Consider the following 21,487-nt stretch of genomic DNA (forward strand, 5'->3'; position numbering starts at 1 on the left):
TGCCTGGATCTACCCTCTTACCTTTCTTAAATATCGGTACCACATCAGCAATCCTCCAATCCTGAGGCACCAACCCTGTTACAAGTGAGTCTAAAAAGATGAGATACAGCGGTCTGTCGATTACGGAGCTCAATTCCCTCAATATTCGTGGATGAATGCCATCTGGCCCTGGGGATTTGTCAATGTTTAATTTACTCAGACGTAGGCGTACTTCATCTTGTGTTAAATTAATTATATCGGGTGGTGGACTTTGATTTTTCACTTGTTGAATGATCCCTGGTACAGTCAGTTCCTTGGTGAATACAGATGAGAAATGCCTATTTAATATCTCAGTCTTTTGTTTGTCCTCTATAACTAACTTGTTATTATATTTTAAGGGGCCGATACTATCCTTTGTTTTCCTTTTGGCATTAATGTATTTATAAAAGATTTTGGGATTTATTTTAATGTCATTGGCGATTTTTGTTTCAGTAGCTAATTTTGCTTGTTTGATTTCTTTTTTACATTTCCTATTGATATCTTTATACTCCTGCAATGCTATTTCTGTATTCTCAGCCTTTAAGATTTTAAATGCCCTTTGTTTTTGTTTTATTATACTTTGTACAGTCTTATTTATCCATAGTGGTTTCTTTTTATTCCTGGACATTTTATTACCAGAGGGTATACGTTTTTTACAGGACTCTAGTAGTATATCCTTAAACTTACCCCATTTATGTTCGGTATCCCCAGTTACCATGACTTTGTCCCAATCTACATATTTAAGCTCTTCCCTTAATTTGTTGAAATCAGCTTTCCTAAAATTCCAGGTTTTAGCATTCCCCCTTTGAAATGTTCTATTGAATATTATGTTGAAGCTTACCATATTATGATCGCTGGTGCCCAAGTGCTCCCGGACCTGTAGATCTGAAATTGTATCCGGTCTATTTGACAGGACCAGATCTAGCAAATTATCTCCCCTGGTCGGTTCACCTACCATCTGAGAGAGGAAATGGTCTTGAATAGTAGATAAGAACTTACAGCTTTTAGCAGAACCAGAAGATTCTATGTCCCACTGTATGTCTGGATAGTTGAAATCCCCCATAATAAGAACCCGATTATTATTATTAGCTGCCTTTTCAATTTGTTCCAGCATTTCACCCTCTATTTGTTCAGATATGTTAGGAGGCTTATAGCAAACTCCAATTAGCATTTTTCCATTATTCCCCTCCCCATGTACATTTACCCATACTGACTCTACATTGTTGCTGTTCCCTTCAATGTCATCATACAACACAGGTTTTAGGTTAGATTTAATAAATATACACACCCCACCACCTTTTTGGCCTTTCCTGTCCTTCCTAAATGTACTATAACCCTGTATGTTTGTCACCCAGTCATGGCTTTCATCCAGCCAGGTTTCCGTAATGCCCACCACATCATAATCCATGGTTAACATAAGAGTCTCCAATTCATTCATTTTGTTTGCAAGACTTCTTGCATTTGCCAGTAGACATTTAATCCTATTAACACCTTTATTACTCCTAGCCTCCCTACCTTCCTTGTATGTCCCATCCCCCCCTAATCCTTCATTGACCCCTACCGTCTCCCTGTCTCTATCTGCTCTATCTATCCCCTTATTTGCTCCACTACCCTCCCTCCCCCCCGATCCTAGTTTAAAAGCTCCTCCATCCGTCTGACCATTTTCTCCCCCAGCACAGCTGCACCTTCCCCATTGAGGTGCAGCCCGTCCCTACCGTAGAGCCTGTAGCCGACTGAGAAGTCGGCCCAGTTCTCCATGAACCCGAACCCTTCCTTCCTGCACCAATTTCTAAGCCACATATTTATCTCCCTAAGCTCCCGCTGTCTTTCTAGTGACGCTCGTGGCACCGGTAGTATTTCTGAAAACACCACCTTGGAGGTCCTGGACTTCAGCTTCTCTCCTAGTTCCCTGTAATCATTTTTAAGGACCTTCCACCTGCCTCTAACTTTGTCATTAGTACCAATGTGCACCATGACCGCTGGGTTTTCCCCAGCCCCACCCAGCAATCTGTCTATCCGATCCACAATATGCCGAACCCGAGCACCCGGCAGACAACACACTGTTCGGCATTCACGGTCTCGGCGACAGATGACCCTGTCTGTCCGCCTAATTATAGAGTCCCCTACCACCAACATCTGTCTGGGCTTTGCTGCACTCCTATTTCCCTCCTTCCTACAGCAGTTGTTTTCCTGGTTGCTAGGAGCAACATCCTGCTGTAGTGACCCTAGTCCAGGCCCTTCATTCCTAATATCAGCCAAACAGGCATATTTACTAGGTTGTGCCAGGTCAGGACTAGGCTCCCTGACACTTTTCCCCCTACCTCTTCTTCTAACTGTTACCCAGCTACCTACCTCTGGGTCCTGATCTTCCCCACTTCCACCCTCCTCCATATCACTGGCCCCAGCCAGAGAAAGCTCAGTGAGCTCTAAACTCCTCTCCAGGTTTGCAATGCCCCTTAGTGTTGCAAGCTGCTTATTTAGATCAGTTACCTTGGCTTCCAAATACGCAACATGCTTGCATCGAGTGCAGACATATTCACCCTCGAACGGCTGCTCAAGGCATGCATACATCTGACAAGATACACACCTGGTAGCATTGTCCATGGAGCACCTATCAAATGGGGATAAACAGTAAAGTAGAAAAACAAAGAGAAAAAAACGAAAAAAACCCAATGGGAAACGTAAAAGGATAAATTCAAACTATGTTCTTGTGTCAAACTATGTAATTGTGTTGAAACTATGCACTTATCTTAAATTCAGCACTTTACTTTAGTTCAGCACCTCGCTCGCTCAGCACCTCGCTTGTGCTGGGTGGTTTATATAGATGTACAATGACTATCAGAAGCTGCTAGAAGCTTCTAGAAACAGGTGTGACTAATCCTACTAATTAAATCACAAGACTAACTTTTTTTTTTTCCCCTTTTCACAAAATCACAAACACACACAATTCCCTAATGAAATTCAACAATTACAGTTATCACCACTATGTAATTGTGTTGAAACTATGCACTTATCTTAAAGTCAGCACTTTACTTTAGTTCAGCACCTCGCTCGCTCAGCACCTCGCTTGTGCTGGGTGGTTTATATAGATGTACAATGACTATCAGAAGCTGCTAGAAGCTTCTAGAAACAGGTGTGACTAATCCTACTAATTAAATCACAAGACTAACTTTTTTTTTTTCCCCTTTTCACAAAATCACAAACACACACAATTCCCTAATGAAATTCAACAATTACAGTTATCACCACTATGTAATTGTGTTGAAACTATGCACTTATCTTAAAGTCAGCACTTTACTTTAGTTCAGCACCTCGCTCGCTCAGCACCTCGCTTGTGCTGGGTGGTTTATATAGATGTACAATGACTATCAGAAGCTGCTAGAAGCTTCTAGAAACAGGTGTGACTAATCCTACTAATTAAATCACAAGACTAACTTTTTTTTTTTCCCCTTTTCACAAAATCACAAACACACACAATTCCCTAATGAAATTCAACAATTACAGTTATCACCACTATGTAATTGTGTTGAAACTATGCACTTATCTTAAAGTCAGCACTTTACTTCAGTTCAGCACCTCGCTCGCTCAGCAAAAAAGCATCCTCTTTCACCACTTTATTAACCCCCCCACACACCCCTCGAGGTCCGACGTAATCCACACGAGGTCCCACGATGCTTCCCGCACTGCTACAGTTGACGCTCACAGCGAGCAACATAGAACATGACTGCTTGCTGTGAGCTCCACACAGCAACTGAAGTGAGTCATGCTATCAGCAATGACATCACGCAGGTAGCCACAGCTGTGACCGCAAATCAGACCACGCGATCAGCGGTGACATCACTCAGGTGAGTCCTCCCACTGCGGCTCACATCAGTCGCGGCCTAATTTGCAATCACAGGTGGAGGACTCCAGCTGTGACTGGAAATCACCTGAGTAACGGCACCGCTGATCGCGCGGCTCACTTCAGTTACTCGGGTGATTTGCTATCACAAGGGGAGGACTCAAGCTGTTGCTGCGGCTGACCTGAGTGACGTCACCGCTGATAGCGCGACTCACCTCAGTTGCTGTGGTCAGTCATGTTCTATGGCGCTTGCTGTGAGCATCATATGTAACAGTGCTGGAAGTGTTGTTGGACTACGTTGGATCATGAGGGTTGTTTGGGTGGTTAATAAATTGGTGAAAGAGGGTGACTTTTTTTGTCTTTTATTTAAAAAATAAAGGATTTTTTTTGGTGTTTGTGTTTATTTACTTTCACTTACAGATTAATGATAGGGGGTGTCTCATAGACACCTGGCATCACTAATCTAGGGCTTAGTAGCAGCTGTGGGCTGTTATTAACTCCTTATTACCCCGACTGCCACCGCATCAGGGCAATGGGAAGAGCTGGACCCAGCGCCAGAATTGGCGCACCTTATGGATGCGCCACTTCTGTGCCGGCTGTGGGCTGCTATTGTTAGGCTGGAAAGGGCCATATAGTGATGGCCCTTCCCACCTTAATAATATCAGCCCAAGCTGTCTGCTGTACATTTGCTGGTTTTAGAAAAATAGGGGAGGACCCCACGTCATTTTTTTTTTTATTTAAATCAAATAAAAAAAAACTTAGGATCCTCTCTATTTTTCACAACCAGCCAACATACAGCAGATAGCTGAGGGTTGCAACCTGCAGCTGCTGCTATTCCTCTACTGGATATGAAAAACGGGGGAACCCCACTGCATTTAAAAAAAAAAAAACAACAAAAACCCAGCTGGCTTATCAAGCTAGTCTGTTATTTCTTTCTGTTCTTTCTTATTATCTATTCTATATGTTCTCTCTATCTAATTTTCTATCTATTCTAGCTATCTATCAAATATCCTATCCTATCATATTTTTTTTTCTCATTTAAAAAACTCATTAACAAAACCGCGGACAAAATGCGGTAAAAGCGGGGCAAATTTTTTTTTGTCAAATGCAGTTGTCTGTCAGGGTTCAGTTTTGTTGTCAAACCAAAAACACAGCCTGCGCACATGCCCTTAGCATCCTAGTCACTTTTCACTAGCACATTGATTTCTATAACTCAATTTCAGCTTACCTCTCTCTCCCTCCCTCCTCTCCTTCCCAGTTTCTGAAGTTTTGCAGTTATAAATCATTAGCCAGGGAGTAGAGTTAATCCAACCTGCCAAAATTCGGGACGGGCGGATCACTGCCGGATTGAAAAAAAAGTCTGGCTCTGCTCCGGATTTCGATGCCCATGTAAGTCTATGGGGACCAGAATCCGGAGATTAAAAACGTTTGTGGAGGTGATAGGGGTGGAGGTGATAGGGGGTAGGAGCGCGCACAGTATACTCACCCAAGGCTGTGTCATGGCAGCAAACAACTTCCGGGTCACGCTTTTCCCTTCTGAAGCTGACAATTCAATATTCATTGTTTTGTCCGCCCACCGACGCATGTAATTGGTTGCAGTTAGACGTGCCCCCACCCTGAGTGGCACCATGTCAGCTGACTGCAACCAATCACAGGCGGCAGAACGGCCAGTGGGCGGGAAAAGCAGTGCAAGTGTCTGCGGGTCAGTATGGTGAACATGCATGTGTTTCAGAAACACATGCACGTTCCTGTCAGAAGTGTGCTCAGCTGTGCCGGTGATACGGCTTTTTTTTATTATTTAAATAAATGATTTAAAAAAAAAACTACGTGCGGTCCCCCTAATTTTCATACCCAGCCATAATAAAGCTGGCTGGGGGCTGGTATTCTCAGCCCGCAGCTCTTCCCGTTAGCCTAATACCAGTCGGGGTAATAAGGGATTAAAGCAGCGCACAGCTGCTACTAAACCCTAGGTTAGTGATAGCACAGGCGTCTATGAGATACCTGCATCACACTAACCTGTAAATAAAAGTAAATAAACACAGACACAGAGAAAAATCCTTTATTTGGAATAAAGTACAACACACACCCTCCTTCACCTCTTTAGTAACCCCGAACACCCAGCTGGTCTGGCGTAATCAATACGAGGTCCCACGTTGCTTCAGCTTTGCTACGTAACACAGCCAGTGGCCATAGAGCTCGACTGCTGGCTGTACAGAACATTGACTGAGCCGCGATGACTGCACAACAGGCAGCTACTGTCACAGGCTGGGGACGCATCTGTCTGCAACTAATCACAGACGAGAGGACGGCCGATGGTTGGGAAAAACACAGAAAGTTGTGTGTATACGATGCACAGTACAGGAACTGAAGTGCAACCCGGAAGCAGTGTGCCGCCATGACACCGTGTCTCGGTAAGTATGAAACACTGTTTTATTTCTGTTTTTCTTTATTTTTCATTTATTTTCCCCAGTGCCGGACCCGGATCGTCCACCCAGATCCGGGTCCAGCACCCGGGCATCTTTGAAACCGCGTGGATCTGGACTTTTACAGTCTGGATAAGCACACAGCTGGGGGCTGCAGCTTGTAGCCATAATCTTTATCTGTGCTGGGTTTCATAATATAGGAGACCCTATGCCAATTTATTTATTTATTTATTTTTACACCAAAAGAGGCGCGCACACAGTTCCTCTGATTGAAAGAAGTCAGACACGCAGTCACACAAAGTGGGAGTGATTGCAACCAATCGGAGACGCAGGGAGTGCCGGTAATTGGGGGAAACAGTGCATATGTATGACGATAAATGATCAGCCCCGGAAATAGTATTTGCAGCCCAGAAGCAGTGTACAGCTCCGCGAAAGATTTGGTAAGTATAACGTGCCTGTTGTCCCCTTTCTTTATTTATTTTTCCTTTATTTTTTGTTAACTGAGTTGCCGAAAATGGGTCATTACCTGGAGTTCCCAGAGCACTCTGGGCTTGGAGTCGGTGCTTGATCTCATCTAACCTCCTGAAGTCAGAGCTCGTCATGCCCTGCAGTGACCTGGGCTGACCTATTGATGTTAGCTCAGGTCACTGCACTGGTCTCCCAGCCAATGGGGAACATTTTGTTCTTCATTGACTGGGAGTCTCATTGACTATGGTATGGATCACCATGGGACCCCCTTATTGGATTGCGCTGGACCCGGATTTGATTGTTCTTTTCAATAAATTGGTTAAAGAGGGAATGTGGGGAGTGTTTTTTCAAATAAAACTTTTTTTGTTGTCTATTTTTTTTTCTTACTGACTGGGTTGGTGATGTCGGGTATCTGATAGACGCGTGACATCACCAACCCCAGGGCCTGATGCCAGGTGACATTACACATCTGGCATCAACCCCATATATTACCCCGTTTGCCACCGCACCAGGGCAACGGGATGAGTTGGGGCAAAGCGCCAGGGGGCACATCCAATGGATGCGCCACTTCTGGGGCAGCTGTAGCCTGCTATTTTTAGGCTGGGGAGTGTCAAATACCAGTGGACCTCCCTAGTCTGAGAATACCAGACCACAGCTGTCTGCTTTACCTTGGCTGGGGATCCAATTTGGGGGGGACCCCACGTTTTTTGTTTTAAATGTTTTAATTTTAAATAACAGCGTGGGGTGCGCTCTGTTTTGGATTACCAGCCAAGGTGAAGCTGCCAGCTGTGGTTTGCAGGCTGCAGCCATCTGCTTTACCCTAGCTGGCTACAAAAGATAGGGGGGATCCCACGTCGTTTTTTTTTTTTTGATTATTTATTTATTTTTTGGATAATTACAAGGCTAAGCACCCTTTAGTGCCACATGAAAGTCAGCTTGGAATATGCAGAGGGGGTAGGACATTATATAGGTCTGTCTCATCTATTATCTATCTATCCCTTTTTCTATCCCTTCATTCATTCATCCATCTCTCTATTTATCTCTCTAGCTATCTGTCTCTCTATCTATCCCTCTATCTATCTAGCTGCTTCCATTTTTTTTGCAGTACGCAAAAAATAGGAAGGCACGTGGATGACACACGGACCATATACTGAACGGAACGGATGCCACACATATGCCAGCTCTGCCCAACACTATGTGAACACACATATTTCTCCCCATTTATGTATAAAATTTGACAAATAATAATTTGTAATAATATTATAATAATATTTATTCATTTATATAGCGCTATTATTTCCACAGCGCTTTACATACATTGGCAACACTGTCCCCATTGGGGCTCAGAATCTAAATCCCCTATCAGTATGTTTTTTGGAGTGTGGGAGGAAACCGGAGGAAACCCACGCAAACACGGGGAGAACATACAAACTCCTTGCAGATGGTGTCCTTAGTGGGACTATAGAACCCAGGACCCCAGCGCTGCAAGACTGCAGTGCTAACCACTGAGCCAATTTACTCACCTTTCCTCATTTCCCTGCTGCTCCATTTTCTGCAGCGTGCGTCCTGAAGCTCAGTACAGAGGGTGCGATATAGTGACATCATGCACACAGTGCTGAGTCTCAGAGCTCACATAAACAGGGTGAAAGATGGAACAGGGAGCTTATGATTCCTTCTTGTTTTCAACTGTATGTGCATCCAGAATGTTAATGCCATTGAAAGAGTGATTCTGTGAGGGATGGGCGGCTATTATCAGTGCGGAAATGAAAGCCACCTCATGGACCTGCATCATGCTAGTAGTGAGATGGGCATGCTGCGATGTTTGACAGCATGACCAAAATGTCATGTAGCCCAAGGAAAAAATAGTGGTCAAGGTTTTTCACAAAAATCTGCAGTAATTATATTGTATTGCAGATTATTATTATTTATTATTATCGCACTATTTCTTGCTTACTGCTACACAGTGCACATAAGTGAATCCTCACATCACATGCAGCAGACACAGTTGTCGACAGAATGAATGGTCATGTGACCACTCGTATGCAATATGCAGATTCCACATTCTGAGCCCAATGTGTCACTTCATATAGTGACACGTAGAGGGATAAGCCTGGACAAGCTATGTGCAAATAAATATATATGTATACACATAACTATATGACACAAAACACGCACACATGTACCATACATACATGGCGTATATATCTACTATAGACTCACATTAGATACTATATATAGCCTTCCTTACACAGTATTCATTTATCTATAAGGGGTGAGGAGCATGTAGCATCTCTATGTGTCACCATTGTGCATGTGAGGTGATTGCTGTGTCACAGATGAGAGAAGCAGGATCTCTGCTCTGTCACTTATGCTGAGAGGTCAGGTACTGGGCAGAATACTGACAGCCAATGAGTGTGCAGAGGGTGGACAGGGGGCGTTTCTAGACAGTGAGGCCGGGCAGTGGGCGGGGCTGGACAGTGAGGCCGGGCAGGGGGCGGGGCTGGACAGTGAGGCCGGGCAGGGGGCATTTCTAGACAGTGAGGCCGGGCAGTGGGCGGGGCTGGACAGTGAGGCTGGGCGGTGCAAGCTCTGACTGAGGTTTGGCAACCAAGAATACAGGAAGTTATCATGTTTGCTTGTGCTGAATGTAAACAAAGATCTGCAGAGAATAAAGGGTGAATTCAAGAGGAACAAAAGTCAGAAAACAAAAAATAACAATGTAGGGGTGATTTATATGACAATACAGCTCAGATTAGCTTAAATTTTTTTTGGAGTGTATGTCGGATAACTCCTTTAAGGACATAATACACCTCCTCTAAAATATGAAAACTTTGGATCGGGAAGTGATAACAGAAGAGCAACTGACCTTAAAGAAATAGTTAAAAAAAATCTAAGGAACCTACACTTTTTTCAGTTTAGATGCTGAGAAGGTGTTTTACCGTCTTTGTTGGCTTTTTATGTTTGAGACTCTTGAGGCGCACGGTATAAAGGGATCGTTATTAAAAGCCATTGAAGGTCTCTATTCTAGACACTCAGACACAGTTCATATTCCTCATAGCTTATCATTGGAAGCACACTTCTCCTTCTTTGTTTGAGCTATATACTCGCATCAGATGTTAGGAGTTTTAAATATTGCGCTGGTCTATATTATAACATTGTAGAGAGGTTTCATTTTATTTGGTCCACTTGGACCACCAACATTTTGGTCTCTCCTAACCATTTAATATTTAAGAAGCTACTACAATGGGTCATTCAATTATCCCTACTTTTTACCCCTTTCTTTTGTAGTCCGTGTCTATATCTAAGTTTGTTGTTTAGCTTCTCTCCTTTCTATAACATAAAACATCTGATTAACCGATTGTTAAAATATAATTATAAGTCTGGTTTAATGTCTTAGAACTGGTACCATAAGATTTAAAATATTTGAGACTTAATTTTTTGCTAAAATGAAAAAATTTCAATACAGACTACAATTATATAAAAGAAAAGTTACCATATATCTTATCGCTGGGGATCTGACTGCCATGGCCCCCACCGATTTCGGGAGCCTTCAGAGCCTCGGCTACATAGAGCAGAGGTCGATTGTGCGTACTACCGCTCCATTCATTTTTATTGGGAGTGCTGGAGATTGCTGAGCGCAATGCTTAGGTGATCTTCAACACTTTTAGAATGAATAGAAAAACACTGTGCAGGATTTGCCTCAGCTCAGTTTAGCTGGACCTCTCCAGAGCTCCAGTTCTGTGGATCTGGTGGGGGCCATGTCAAGTTGGATCCCCAGCGATCAGAAAGTTATCCCTTATTCTGTGAATGGGGATAACTTTCAGACTTCAGAATACCTCTTTAAAGACCAAATTGTAACTCACGGTATCAGCTCTTGTGCATATATCCTTGTGACATGCAAAAATACAAACCCAATATTTAGTTAAAGGGAATATGTTTTCCGATTAAGGAAAAAAAAAACGGATTACTTAGGGAAGCAGTTGAAATAAAATAAGACCAAAAACTGACCACTTTTGACCTGATGACAGGTCATCTTTAATGCTAATAAACAGTTTTGTGTTAGGGGAAGTATACAGTGTTTTGTTTCCTCATATTTTTAAGATTAGTTTTTCTTGTAAGGATGTGGTTTTTGCTATTCTTGTGGTTTCAGGTGTGTCTTCCTTCTCTGACATCTTTTATTCTGTGAACATGTTTGTAACTTTTTTCTCCCCTCTTTTTGCCCACCACAGAAAGTGTTTGTTTTCTTCTTGGCAAATAAAAAAACCTTCATAAAAAGAAACATATTGAGGAATAACAGTGCTGATATTCTTTCTTCTTTATTATTATTTAGATGGTAATATACTAGTAATATCAAGTGTGTGTATGTACTTACAATTCTCAGCACACATGGGTATATCCCCTTTGAAAAGTAAGATTTTAAGAACACAAAACAATTCCCAAAATTTCTATCTCTACATCTGAAAGAGCATGACTAATTTGCACTTGAAAGGTTACAAGATAAAGCTTCTGTTGCCAATATTTTTGGAGCTTAACGACATGTACCATTTTATTATGTAACTTCTTTGCACCTTTTGTCTTTTGGGGAAGAGTTGGGGAATGGAAGAAAAATAATGTTTTACAGTAAAAGCAAAATGAGTTAGATTTCTAAAATCTCATTCACACTGTACTTTCTTTGATTTCACTTAGGTCTGCCGTGCTTCTGCACGTCATTGCCCTGTACTGAGGAAAGCGGACTGTTTGTCAATACATGTCTCACACTGAGAAACTTGCTCTAAGCTATTGTGGGGGTGTTATCTTTTTTTCTACAGTCTCTTACTGCTGGCCTACAATTGGTCAGTGTTATATAAGGGGAGAGGAAAGAAGAGAAGTACATGGCTCTAGTGAAATCTCTCTGGCAATGCCTACTTTGACTTAAAGAAATTAACTGTTTAGGTGACATATGCTTTGGTTGTCAATATCTCTGCAATGGAGAGGCAGAATAAAAAATAAACAAGAAATGTTTTTTTCTGTTCTGCAACCCTTGTTACATTGTGTGTCTAGTTCAACATGAACAATTTGGTGAAAGGTAAAGCATTCGAAGCCCATTCATGTATGGGGTTGCTTTTCAACCACAGCAGTAGGCTCACTCACAATTTTGCCTTATAACACTGCCTTGACTAAAGAAAAGTATCTAAATATAATCTAAAAGCAACTTTTCACAACGTTTCAGGATCAATTTGGTGATAAACAATGCTTTTTCCAACAAGATGGAGACCATGTAACAAGGGAACAGTGATAACTAAGTAGTTTGGTGGTAAAAATATTGACATTTTAGGTCACTAGACATCCCAAATCTCAATCCTACTCTCAAAACCCAGTGATCAAACAAAAACATATACATTATGATAAAGTTCAAGTGGTAATTAGGTAAGAATGAGTTGTCATTAGTAAGGTTTTGGCCCAGAAGCTGAAATCAAACCTGCCAAGGTGAATTGCAGAAGTTTTGAAAAATAAGGGTCAACACTATAAGTATTGAGTCTTTCCATAAACTTGATGCATTTGTCGATAAAAGTATAAAACGTATGAAAGGCTTACAATTGTTCTTCAATAACCATAAAACATCTGACTAAAGGATCAAAAAACACGGAAGCAGCAAACTCTTTGAAAAACAAAATCTATGTCTCTCTCCAAACTTTTAGATACAAATTTATGTGATATCAAACCATCCATTATGCATAAGTACGCTACAGTAGTTGCCTTATGTGATCTACTACAGTGCTAAAAAGGTTGTTCACTACTCGGAGAGTCTCCTTCTCAATCAATATGTTTACTTCTTTAAAATAACAATGCTTAGATTTGCCTTTTGTGCCAGCGCCATTCTGAAGGTGCCGGCACTTGCTCTCCTGGGGCTCACGCGACGTTGTTACATCACACGAACCCTATGCCCTGTCAGCACTGGCTTCACTCTCTCAGCCTTTGGAAAAATCAAACATCAAGAGGAATTCAGAGCTGCAGCTGATTTTCCTCTTGATATTTGGTAAGTCTGAAGGCTGAGAGAGTGAAGCCAGTGCTGATTGGGCTTAGGACTCGTGTGACGTAACAACGTCATGTGAGCCCGAGGAGAGAGAGTGACGACACTACTGTAATGGCACCGAAGGGGATTATAAGCATTGTTATTTTAATAGACAAACATGGTGGTTTTGAAGGGGTTTTCCGAGTAGTGGACAACCCCTTTAAATATCTAGGATCTCAGCCTTAAAACATCTCCTTCAGTTTTCTTTTTTAAAAAATAATTTATAAAATTGTCTCCATTGATTGGACGTAGACTGTTTTGTAGAAACATATTTTATTTCAAAGGGGTTTTTAAGAAAATAAACATAAATAAGCTTTACTATATATTAGTGAGGCCAGGTAGTCATTAGTTATTCTCTTGCCTGGTGTAGCCAACTTCACATCCGATTTTGTGTACTATGTCATTGCCACTGACATTTCTATAACTTATATGCAGATTACAGGAATCGGAGATACAGCTGTTGCAAGATGCTAAACGTTTCACATATCTACTTGAGCAACAAGAACATGAATTGGAAAAAGCCGATCAGTTTCCAGAGGGATCAAACACAGAAGTCTCCAGAATGAGGCAACAATTGCTCAAATATAACAATGACCTGAATGAAGCTGAGGAAAGAGAATACCGTCTTCAGTACAAGCTAGAGTGGTAAGTGACCCTGGAAACAATGTTCCTTCATTCATTTTATATCTAGTGGCAAATCACTTGTGGCTGATATAAGTTGTAAGGGTCAGGGATTATCACAATTTCAGGCCCCAATAAAGATTAGATGAAAGTTGGCCAAACCCACAGATTAGACCTGCAACATTTACCCCGACGTGATGTCAAGAAGAAGAAGCGAATAGTTGGCATTTCATTATGCAAACCTTTTTGTCTTCCCAAATGAAAACACATGAATACTCAGCCAAACCAGCACTATTTTTTTTCTTTAATGTGTTTGTATGAAGCTTTCGTCATGTGGGAAAAATTGCCTTTTTTTCTATATTTTTGAGTGACATATATAAATTACTGTCTGATCTATGTGATTTTTTAGAAGAGAAAAGAGAGTAAAGGGCTCCCTATGTCTTAGCCAACATTCCTCCGTTTAATCTGTGTTATTACCGCTCACCTGAATGAATTGTGACCAGTACAACTCCAGGATTAGGCATGAGAAATGTTGAAAGGCTGCTGCTCCAGCCACTCCAGTCACACCGATGGGTGGAAAGAAATAATATGCTGAATGAACATTTTGCAAGTGATATGGACTGGGCACCAACCAGAGAGGATCAATGAATCAGGTAATATGATGAATGATTTATTTCAGAAAAACGCATTTTGGAGTTGATACAACTCCTTCTTCAGGTTTCATCAAACCTGAAAAAGCAGTTGTACTAACTCCGAAATGCTCATTCATCATATTGCCTCATTCATTGATCCTCTCTGGTGGTGCCCCGGATTTCATCACTCACAAAGTCTTCATTCAGGATATTTTTGCAAGTACGACCCTCAGTATGTGAAGGCTTATACTTAACATGAGTTCTTCTGGAATCCCAGGGAAATCTTACACAGGGTGACCATTATTCTTCTGTACAGTAAAGAGAGGGCCGGATCTTCAGGCACAATTATCACACAATTCAAAAGTGAAGGTAATGATTGGGATTTTATTCAACTTCTTTCCAATACATGACATTACTTCTCTTCATACGATAACTCATCAACAACTCTATACAAAGCGTTTCTCCTCATAGATCAGTCCTCTTCAAAGTGTGTCTAGAACTGTGTAGTCTGTACTCGCCTCATAAAATGGAGATGTGGTAGGAAGACAAGAGTTTGTGCTGTCCCTCTACTCTTCTCTTCAGATAATACAGAATCTTGTCTATCCTGAGCCTCCTTATTTATATCAACCGTTTCTCAAGAAACACTGATCTAACCCACTGGTCTGTTCCCTCAAATCTCTCATCGATGTTTTTCACCTGTTTGTCATGGACACCACTCCCTTTTTCCCAGCATTCTCTGGAGCTCCACAACTACTTTCTGTCTCCTTTTCACATTATTAATCCCACTAGTTGCTAGCTGATTCTATATCACAATACAGCTTCTATGGGTCACACTCTTCCCTCCTAATTTAATGTCGTCCCGACATTCGTATTCTTTCTCTATGGTCTAGGCCATCCTAGGAGGTATTGTCCCTTATCTGTGTTTATGAAAAAAAGTGCTAAAAATCATATAACATTGTATGTTCAATATTAACCACAATCTGATCCTAACTAACTCTTGCTTGTAGATCTCCTGCAAAACATAAAACAATTTAACAATCAACATCTCTTCAGCTGGAGCTTTCTGTCCGTCCTCAACCAGCTAAGGCTAACTAGTCTCACCTACGGTTATCATTCTTTGTGATTACAAAGTCTTTTAATTTAAGTTCAGGCAAAGAGTCTATTCACTCAGGTAAAATCTCGGGTAAAGTACATCACTGAGATACCACTCAGGTAGGCTTACCTGATCCATAGGCAGTGATACCTGTTTCAGCTCTACAGTTCTTGGTACTCTGCTTGGTTCATCTAGTGTGTCATAGGTCAGCATCATTGGTCTTCTAACTTCTCGAGTTGAAGTCCTCCTGCAAGGTTGTTCCGCTGATACTGATTCTTACTCTGAATTCAATTCCAGCACTTCCTCCGATGCTCTTTGATCTTTATCTGTAGGTTCTGAATTTTTTGTCAGATTATCAATTTCTGTATGTTCCCATGATTCCTCTGATCCTAGATTCCTATCTATGTCTCCAGCAAGTGGTGTTTGATTATCACATTGGAAATGGACCTCTGTTGAGTTTCTTGGTACAAATTCTGAAGCTTCCCGATTTAGTTTACTTTCAAGTACAAAAGTCTGATCTTCATCTGAACTTTCAAGGTTACTGTCCACCTCAGAATCTTCAATATGTGGTATTTTCTTTGCTGTTTTTGGTTGGCATTGATTCATTACTGGAATGTCTTGTTTCATTGGGAAGTAATCACAGGGTAGTAGCAAGTTCCGATGCACTATTCTAGTTTTGTTGTCTCCCGTTTCTAGTCTGATCTCATAAACTGGGCTGGTGTCTGACATCCTCTTGCTGATCACATATACCTTGTCTTCCCAGTACGAACGAAGCTTCCTGGACCTCCTTTATCACGTACGTTTCTGATTAGCACCCGACTTCCAGGTATCAATTCCGCTCCATGACATTTCCAATCATAGAATTCTTTGCTCTTGTTTTGCTCTTCTGTAACTATTTTCGATGCTATGTTGTAAGCTTCTGCCATTCGTTCTTTCCATTTCCGAATATAGTCAGGGTATGTCTTATAAGTCTCTGAAACTGGAGTATCGAACACTATATCAATGGGTAATCTTGGAGATCGACCAAACAACAGACAGAATGGTGAATAACCTGTTGCTTCACTCTTGGTACAATTGTAGGCAAGCACCACTTTCGATACAGAATTCTTCCAATCCTTTTTCTGGTCAGCTGTTAACGTTCTCAACATTGACAATAATGTACGGTTGAAGCGTTCCACTTGCCCATTACCCTCAGGATGATAGGGTGTAGTGTGAGATCTCTGGATCCTACAGAATTTTCCTAACTTGGCAAAGAGCTGGTTCTCAAATTCTCTTCCTTTGTCATGATGTAGTCTGGTTGGGAACCCAAACTTCAGAGCAAAGTCATTGAAAATCTTCTCTGCCGCCGTCTTGCCAGACTTATTGGTGGTTGAATATGATTGAACAAATCGAGTAAAATGGTCCATCACTACTAAGATGTATTCATATCCACCTTTACACGTCTTCAGATGCAAAAAGTCAACTGAAACCAGCTCAAATGGGTAGGTCGTTTGGATGTTGCCCATAAGTGCTCGGGTTGGTGTGTTAGGACGCTTATCTTTCAAACAACCACACTCTCTGGTCACAAACTTCTCTATCTCTCTGCATGTACGGCCAGAAGATCCGTTCCCGAACCAAATTTGTAGTCCTTTCTACTCCTAGATGTCCCATGTCTTCATGTAGTTCTTTGAAGACCAGTCGATGGTATCTTGCTGGTAGTACTAGCTGTTGCTTCTGTCCTCTTTTTCTATACAGGATACCGTCTGTGCTCAGGTAGAGCTGTCAAGGGGGGAATGTGCGTTGAAGACTGCTAATGGAGTCCTCATTTGAGATATCCAGAGACTGTGCCGTATTAGCTGTTTATCAGTGCCAATATATATATTAATGTATATAAGACAAAGAACACAGACATACTCCCCTGAGTCAGCATCAGCAACTGAGCTCATTATATATTGAAATAAACTTAATTATTACAGAAGGCACCTTCGGCCTTGAAAATGATACACAGAGTTTATGGGAGTGTCACTCCCCTATTTCTCCCAGCATTTGTACAATACATCTGTTCATTAAAACATTCTTTCTGTGTGAACACTACTGATAAGAGTTTGTAGCTTCACATTTTGGCTTCATTATCTTTGGTTAACTCCTTCATGACTATACAACTTTGAATTATACTATGGGTCTATGCGATGGCTACATAGACAGACAGATAATTTTGCATCTACATCTACATTTTGATTATTTATATACACAGATATTCTTATTACGTTTAAACAAACATACTACAGCTCAGGTGACCTCCACAGTCCCCCCTTAATAAAATATTTGTGAATATTATGAACCTTAAATTTAAATTTTTCCCCATTTACATATATTTTATTATTTGGGACTTATTTGTAACCTACTGCTCTTGGGACTTTAATTATATCCATATCTATATATGTGGGCTTTTTATGGGATTGTTGTTTACTTTAACACTATAGGCTTTTTAGCTCCCCCCTTAAGTACTCATTTTTATTTATTGAACATAACTCTATGATTTATAGGGGCTATTAGAATTGGCGTTATTGCTCTCATTAGGGCACATTATCCTGATTAAGAAAAATTGAATCTAAACCTTAAAAATTAGCACCTAATTAAAAAAAACAAAAAACAAAAGGACATTTGCTACAAATTGTTCATGGTTCTTCTTTCCGGATATAAAACAAAAGGAAGATGCTTGGTCAGTGCTAATCCACTTAGGGCCACTTTGTGAACCTGGATAATCTGCTCTTGATAAAAAAACAACAAAACATGATGAGGCTTCATGTGAACAGTTTGTGGCACAGACTTAGAAAAATCTTCTGGGATAATGGGTAGAATAGCGGCCGCTTTCTGCTTCGGTTGTGTCGGGTCCATTGGTTTCTGAGATGTGACGTCAACTCGCGTGTCACTGCCAGTGCTCAGCAGACTAGGCCGGGGAGACATCAGCCTGATGGGATAGGCTTTACAAAACTTTTCACGAGATGAGAGAATCCATAGCTAGCATTTTATATTAAGGAAAATCACTGAATATATTCATATGAGTTAGTAGGAGACAAAAACATTTGTAAATGGTTAGATTACATTAACCAAACCACATTTTTGGGTCTATGAAATGGCTGAATTAAGTATTTTTGACTACTCAATTCATACCCTCAACAGTCCCCCCTTGACTCACTTCTGCCATTTCCAAATACTAAGGGTACTGTATTCCCTTTGGAAAAGAGGAAGAAAGATCTGTTGGGAAATCCTGCCTGACTGAACGTTGAGGCATGGGTGGAGAGGGGAAAGGGGTTTCTTCACCGGTTTGAGACCAAGGACCCCTAGGCAAGTCCTCACCCTTTGTAGTTGGACTTTCCCATGTCTCAAGGTTCTCTAATTCTCTAAGTCCTCTCTTCTAACTGTTTCGGCAATGATGGTTTGTACAGGTTTTTTGTAAAGGATAAATATGAGCAGGACGCTTAGTGCAGCTCCGGTGGATCGACCCTTCTGCAATGCGGAGTGTGAATCCATGTTGTCCTGCCGTTGAGCTTTATCGAAATTTCTGTGTCCTTTTTAGGATTAATCAGTCTCTTGACTGAAAACCATATACTACTAACACTGATTTAGGATCTGGAATTAGAAAATATACTTGTTTATTTCTCTAATTAGTCAATCATATGAAAATTATACGTGCTTTGCGCTAGACCAAAAAAAACATTTTACATTGGAACCTGTTTATTACTAAAGAGAAACACAACACACACTAAAGAGAAATACAACACGCATTAATTTACAATTTATTAGTTTGTTTTTTTTACATACCACTTGCATTATGTGGATTTTCAGCAATGATGTCGTTTTCTGCACTGGAATATCTCTGACCAGACTTGGAAAGAAATCTACACAACACGCACAGACTTGCATACAACGTGCTCATGATATACATCTATAATCAGTTTGCAGTCTCTAAGAATGGGTAGAGCAGGTGCAGGGTGTTTCTACGGACTCTTTACAGTTTTTCCTCATTGTTTTAAGAACGTGTTTCACAAGACCGGGTGAGTTTGCCTACCTGGGTACTGAACCCTGGCGTCACCAAAGCGCACACTGATATCCAACTTTCACAGATGTCAGTCCATGTTACTTGGGCCATCATTAAGAAGAGATCTCATGGCAGAGAAAGCTTACCGCCCTTATCCACATACCTTCCTCAGTCTGCTGGCTCCCTGCGTCTCGCACTCCACTCCTTATTGGTTCGCTTTTTCCTGTAGGGATTTAAGAACACAAGGAGTGACAGAAGTCACTGACGTGACAGATTTCACCGAGGCATGGTCTTTATGCATGGTAAAGGACTCCTCAACTCTAGGCCCGTTCACTGCTTCTTGGTCAACTGCACCTGTGCGGGGATCTCCATCCAATTCCATCAGCTCAGATCTAGACTTTCTTTTCGGCGTACCTAGCTTATTTGACAACAGGAAAGATCTACATCCTACATACATTTTGACTATCTTACCTACCTCTGCTCCACCCATCTAGAGAGGCACTTACGTCACTTCCTCCTGTACCAATAGGAGGGGAGAGAGTGGCTTAAATTTAGACTACTTCATGTTGTGCAAACCGTAGTATATCCAGTGCAGAATCGACCAGCATCTGATTTCATCTATAAAAACAAAAACTAAAAGAAATATAGATTAGATCATTCCTATAACAGACATATATTCCTACATTAATAATAATCCAATAAACATGACATAACTGTTGCAAAAGAAAGGCCTGCTTTAAAGCCTATCCAATATGTCTGCTGCTGGAAAAATGTAATAGATATCTACTTCCTCCCTTTTTATATACTACTTTGGCAAAATATATAGATCTATAACAGTAAACAATATGATTAACCAACCGATAAATATAACTTATACTCTACTGGGAAATTTTGAAGCCTTACAACAGGGTTCATAGATATTCTGTATCTACAAAAGAAAAGGAAACTAATTAATATTGGAAGTTTGTATGCAAAAATACAAAACAAAAACATAACCATAAAAACAAAAAAAACAAAAACCTAATTTGTATATTTTAAAAAAAATATATACTTTTCCCTGCAAAATTAATTTAATTATTTAAATAGCAGCAGAATACTATTGATAATCTCCTATAAAATTTTGAACTCTAAGGATTAAACAAAATCTACTCCACCTGCCGGAAAAAGCACTTGTTAGTACATAAGACAGAAACAGCTTTGTAAATCTGCTGAAACTACCTTTTTTTTTCCTTTTACAACTTGTGATAACTAGCAGCGTACTGTATACCCTTCCACACATCCCTGCAGGAGTGCGAGAGCATCATTAAAATAGATGGCTTGGAACTGGAAATCACTGCAACAAAAACAAGCAGTCCGGAGCTCCCCCCTGTGTCATTAGGGAAGGTTGGGGCAGACTCGTGGGTGCAGCCGGACTGTGGGCAGTATCTTGGGAAATCTCCTGGGACTGATTTGAAGGGATACTGTGATACTCTGGGAAAAGGCACACCTGGCTTCAGGTAGATCATTACTGAATCTACAGGGAACACCTTTATTGTAGATTTGTGTGTTGCAAGTTTTGGTTACGGTTTCGAGGGTACCTGGCCAAACACTGAGATTTGGGGGTGTGACACTTTCTTTGATAGTGACCGGGCTGACCACAACGCCAACAATTCTGTTGCTGGCTCTGCTGGTTTTGTTGATTGGGAGCTACGTATACGGGGTTTGGGCCCTGTCGGGGCATGGGCTGTGATGGGGGCTGCACCGGCGCGGTTGTATACACAAATTGATCTTGAGCCCATCTTTTTAAAGCGGCACAATACTCTTGTCCACTTTGGAAAATGGTATCATCAGTGCCTGGGGGCATTGAGAGATGGGGCTCCATTAAGGGCCAAAAACTGTCTCCTGGTTTTATCTTGGTGAGATTAACTAGGTCTTTCCGAGCAGCTGAATATAACTGGTGGACCTGTAGCATCTTCCTATAAAATCACATAGGGTTAATGTCGGGATCTGGCAGGCAGGGGATTAATGCCGCTGACTGGATGGGGTTGAAAGGGACATATTTAAATGAGGGCTGTTCCTTGTCAGGTTCGGGGTAAGGCTCACTATGTGTCCTAGGGGAAAAAGGGCGATCCAAGGGGAGGGGATTGGTAACCGGGGAGTGTGACGGCAGACTGGCCGGTAAGGGGAGAGACAGAATTGCAGGTATGGGAGGGACCAGGGGTATGGGTGTGGAAAGAGTTAAGGAATGCTGTCTAGTGGGTGGGACTGCAGCATCTATGAGCAGCTCCGGGACAGGGTGAATATAATGGGGATCAGGTTGTGGGGCAGCAACAAAACAA

The 21,487-nt window shown here is 41.3% G+C and overlaps 1 protein-coding gene across 1 annotated transcript in view; it reads left to right on the forward strand.

The window, feature by feature from the left end:
* Positions 1–21,487, forward strand: part of CCDC146 (coiled-coil domain containing 146) — a 234,020-nt gene that overhangs the window by 65,154 nt on the left and 147,379 nt on the right. Inside the window, exon 4 of the mRNA XM_075345195.1 lies at positions 13,238–13,447. Within this exon, the coding sequence (XP_075201310.1) occupies positions 13,238–13,447 (210 nt within the window). The remainder of the gene's footprint in view (positions 1–13,237; positions 13,448–21,487) is intronic.

Source organism: Anomaloglossus baeobatrachus, chromosome 4 (genome assembly GCF_048569485.1).
Source record: "Anomaloglossus baeobatrachus isolate aAnoBae1 chromosome 4, aAnoBae1.hap1, whole genome shotgun sequence".
Lineage (NCBI taxonomy): Eukaryota > Metazoa > Chordata > Amphibia > Anura > Aromobatidae > Anomaloglossus > Anomaloglossus baeobatrachus.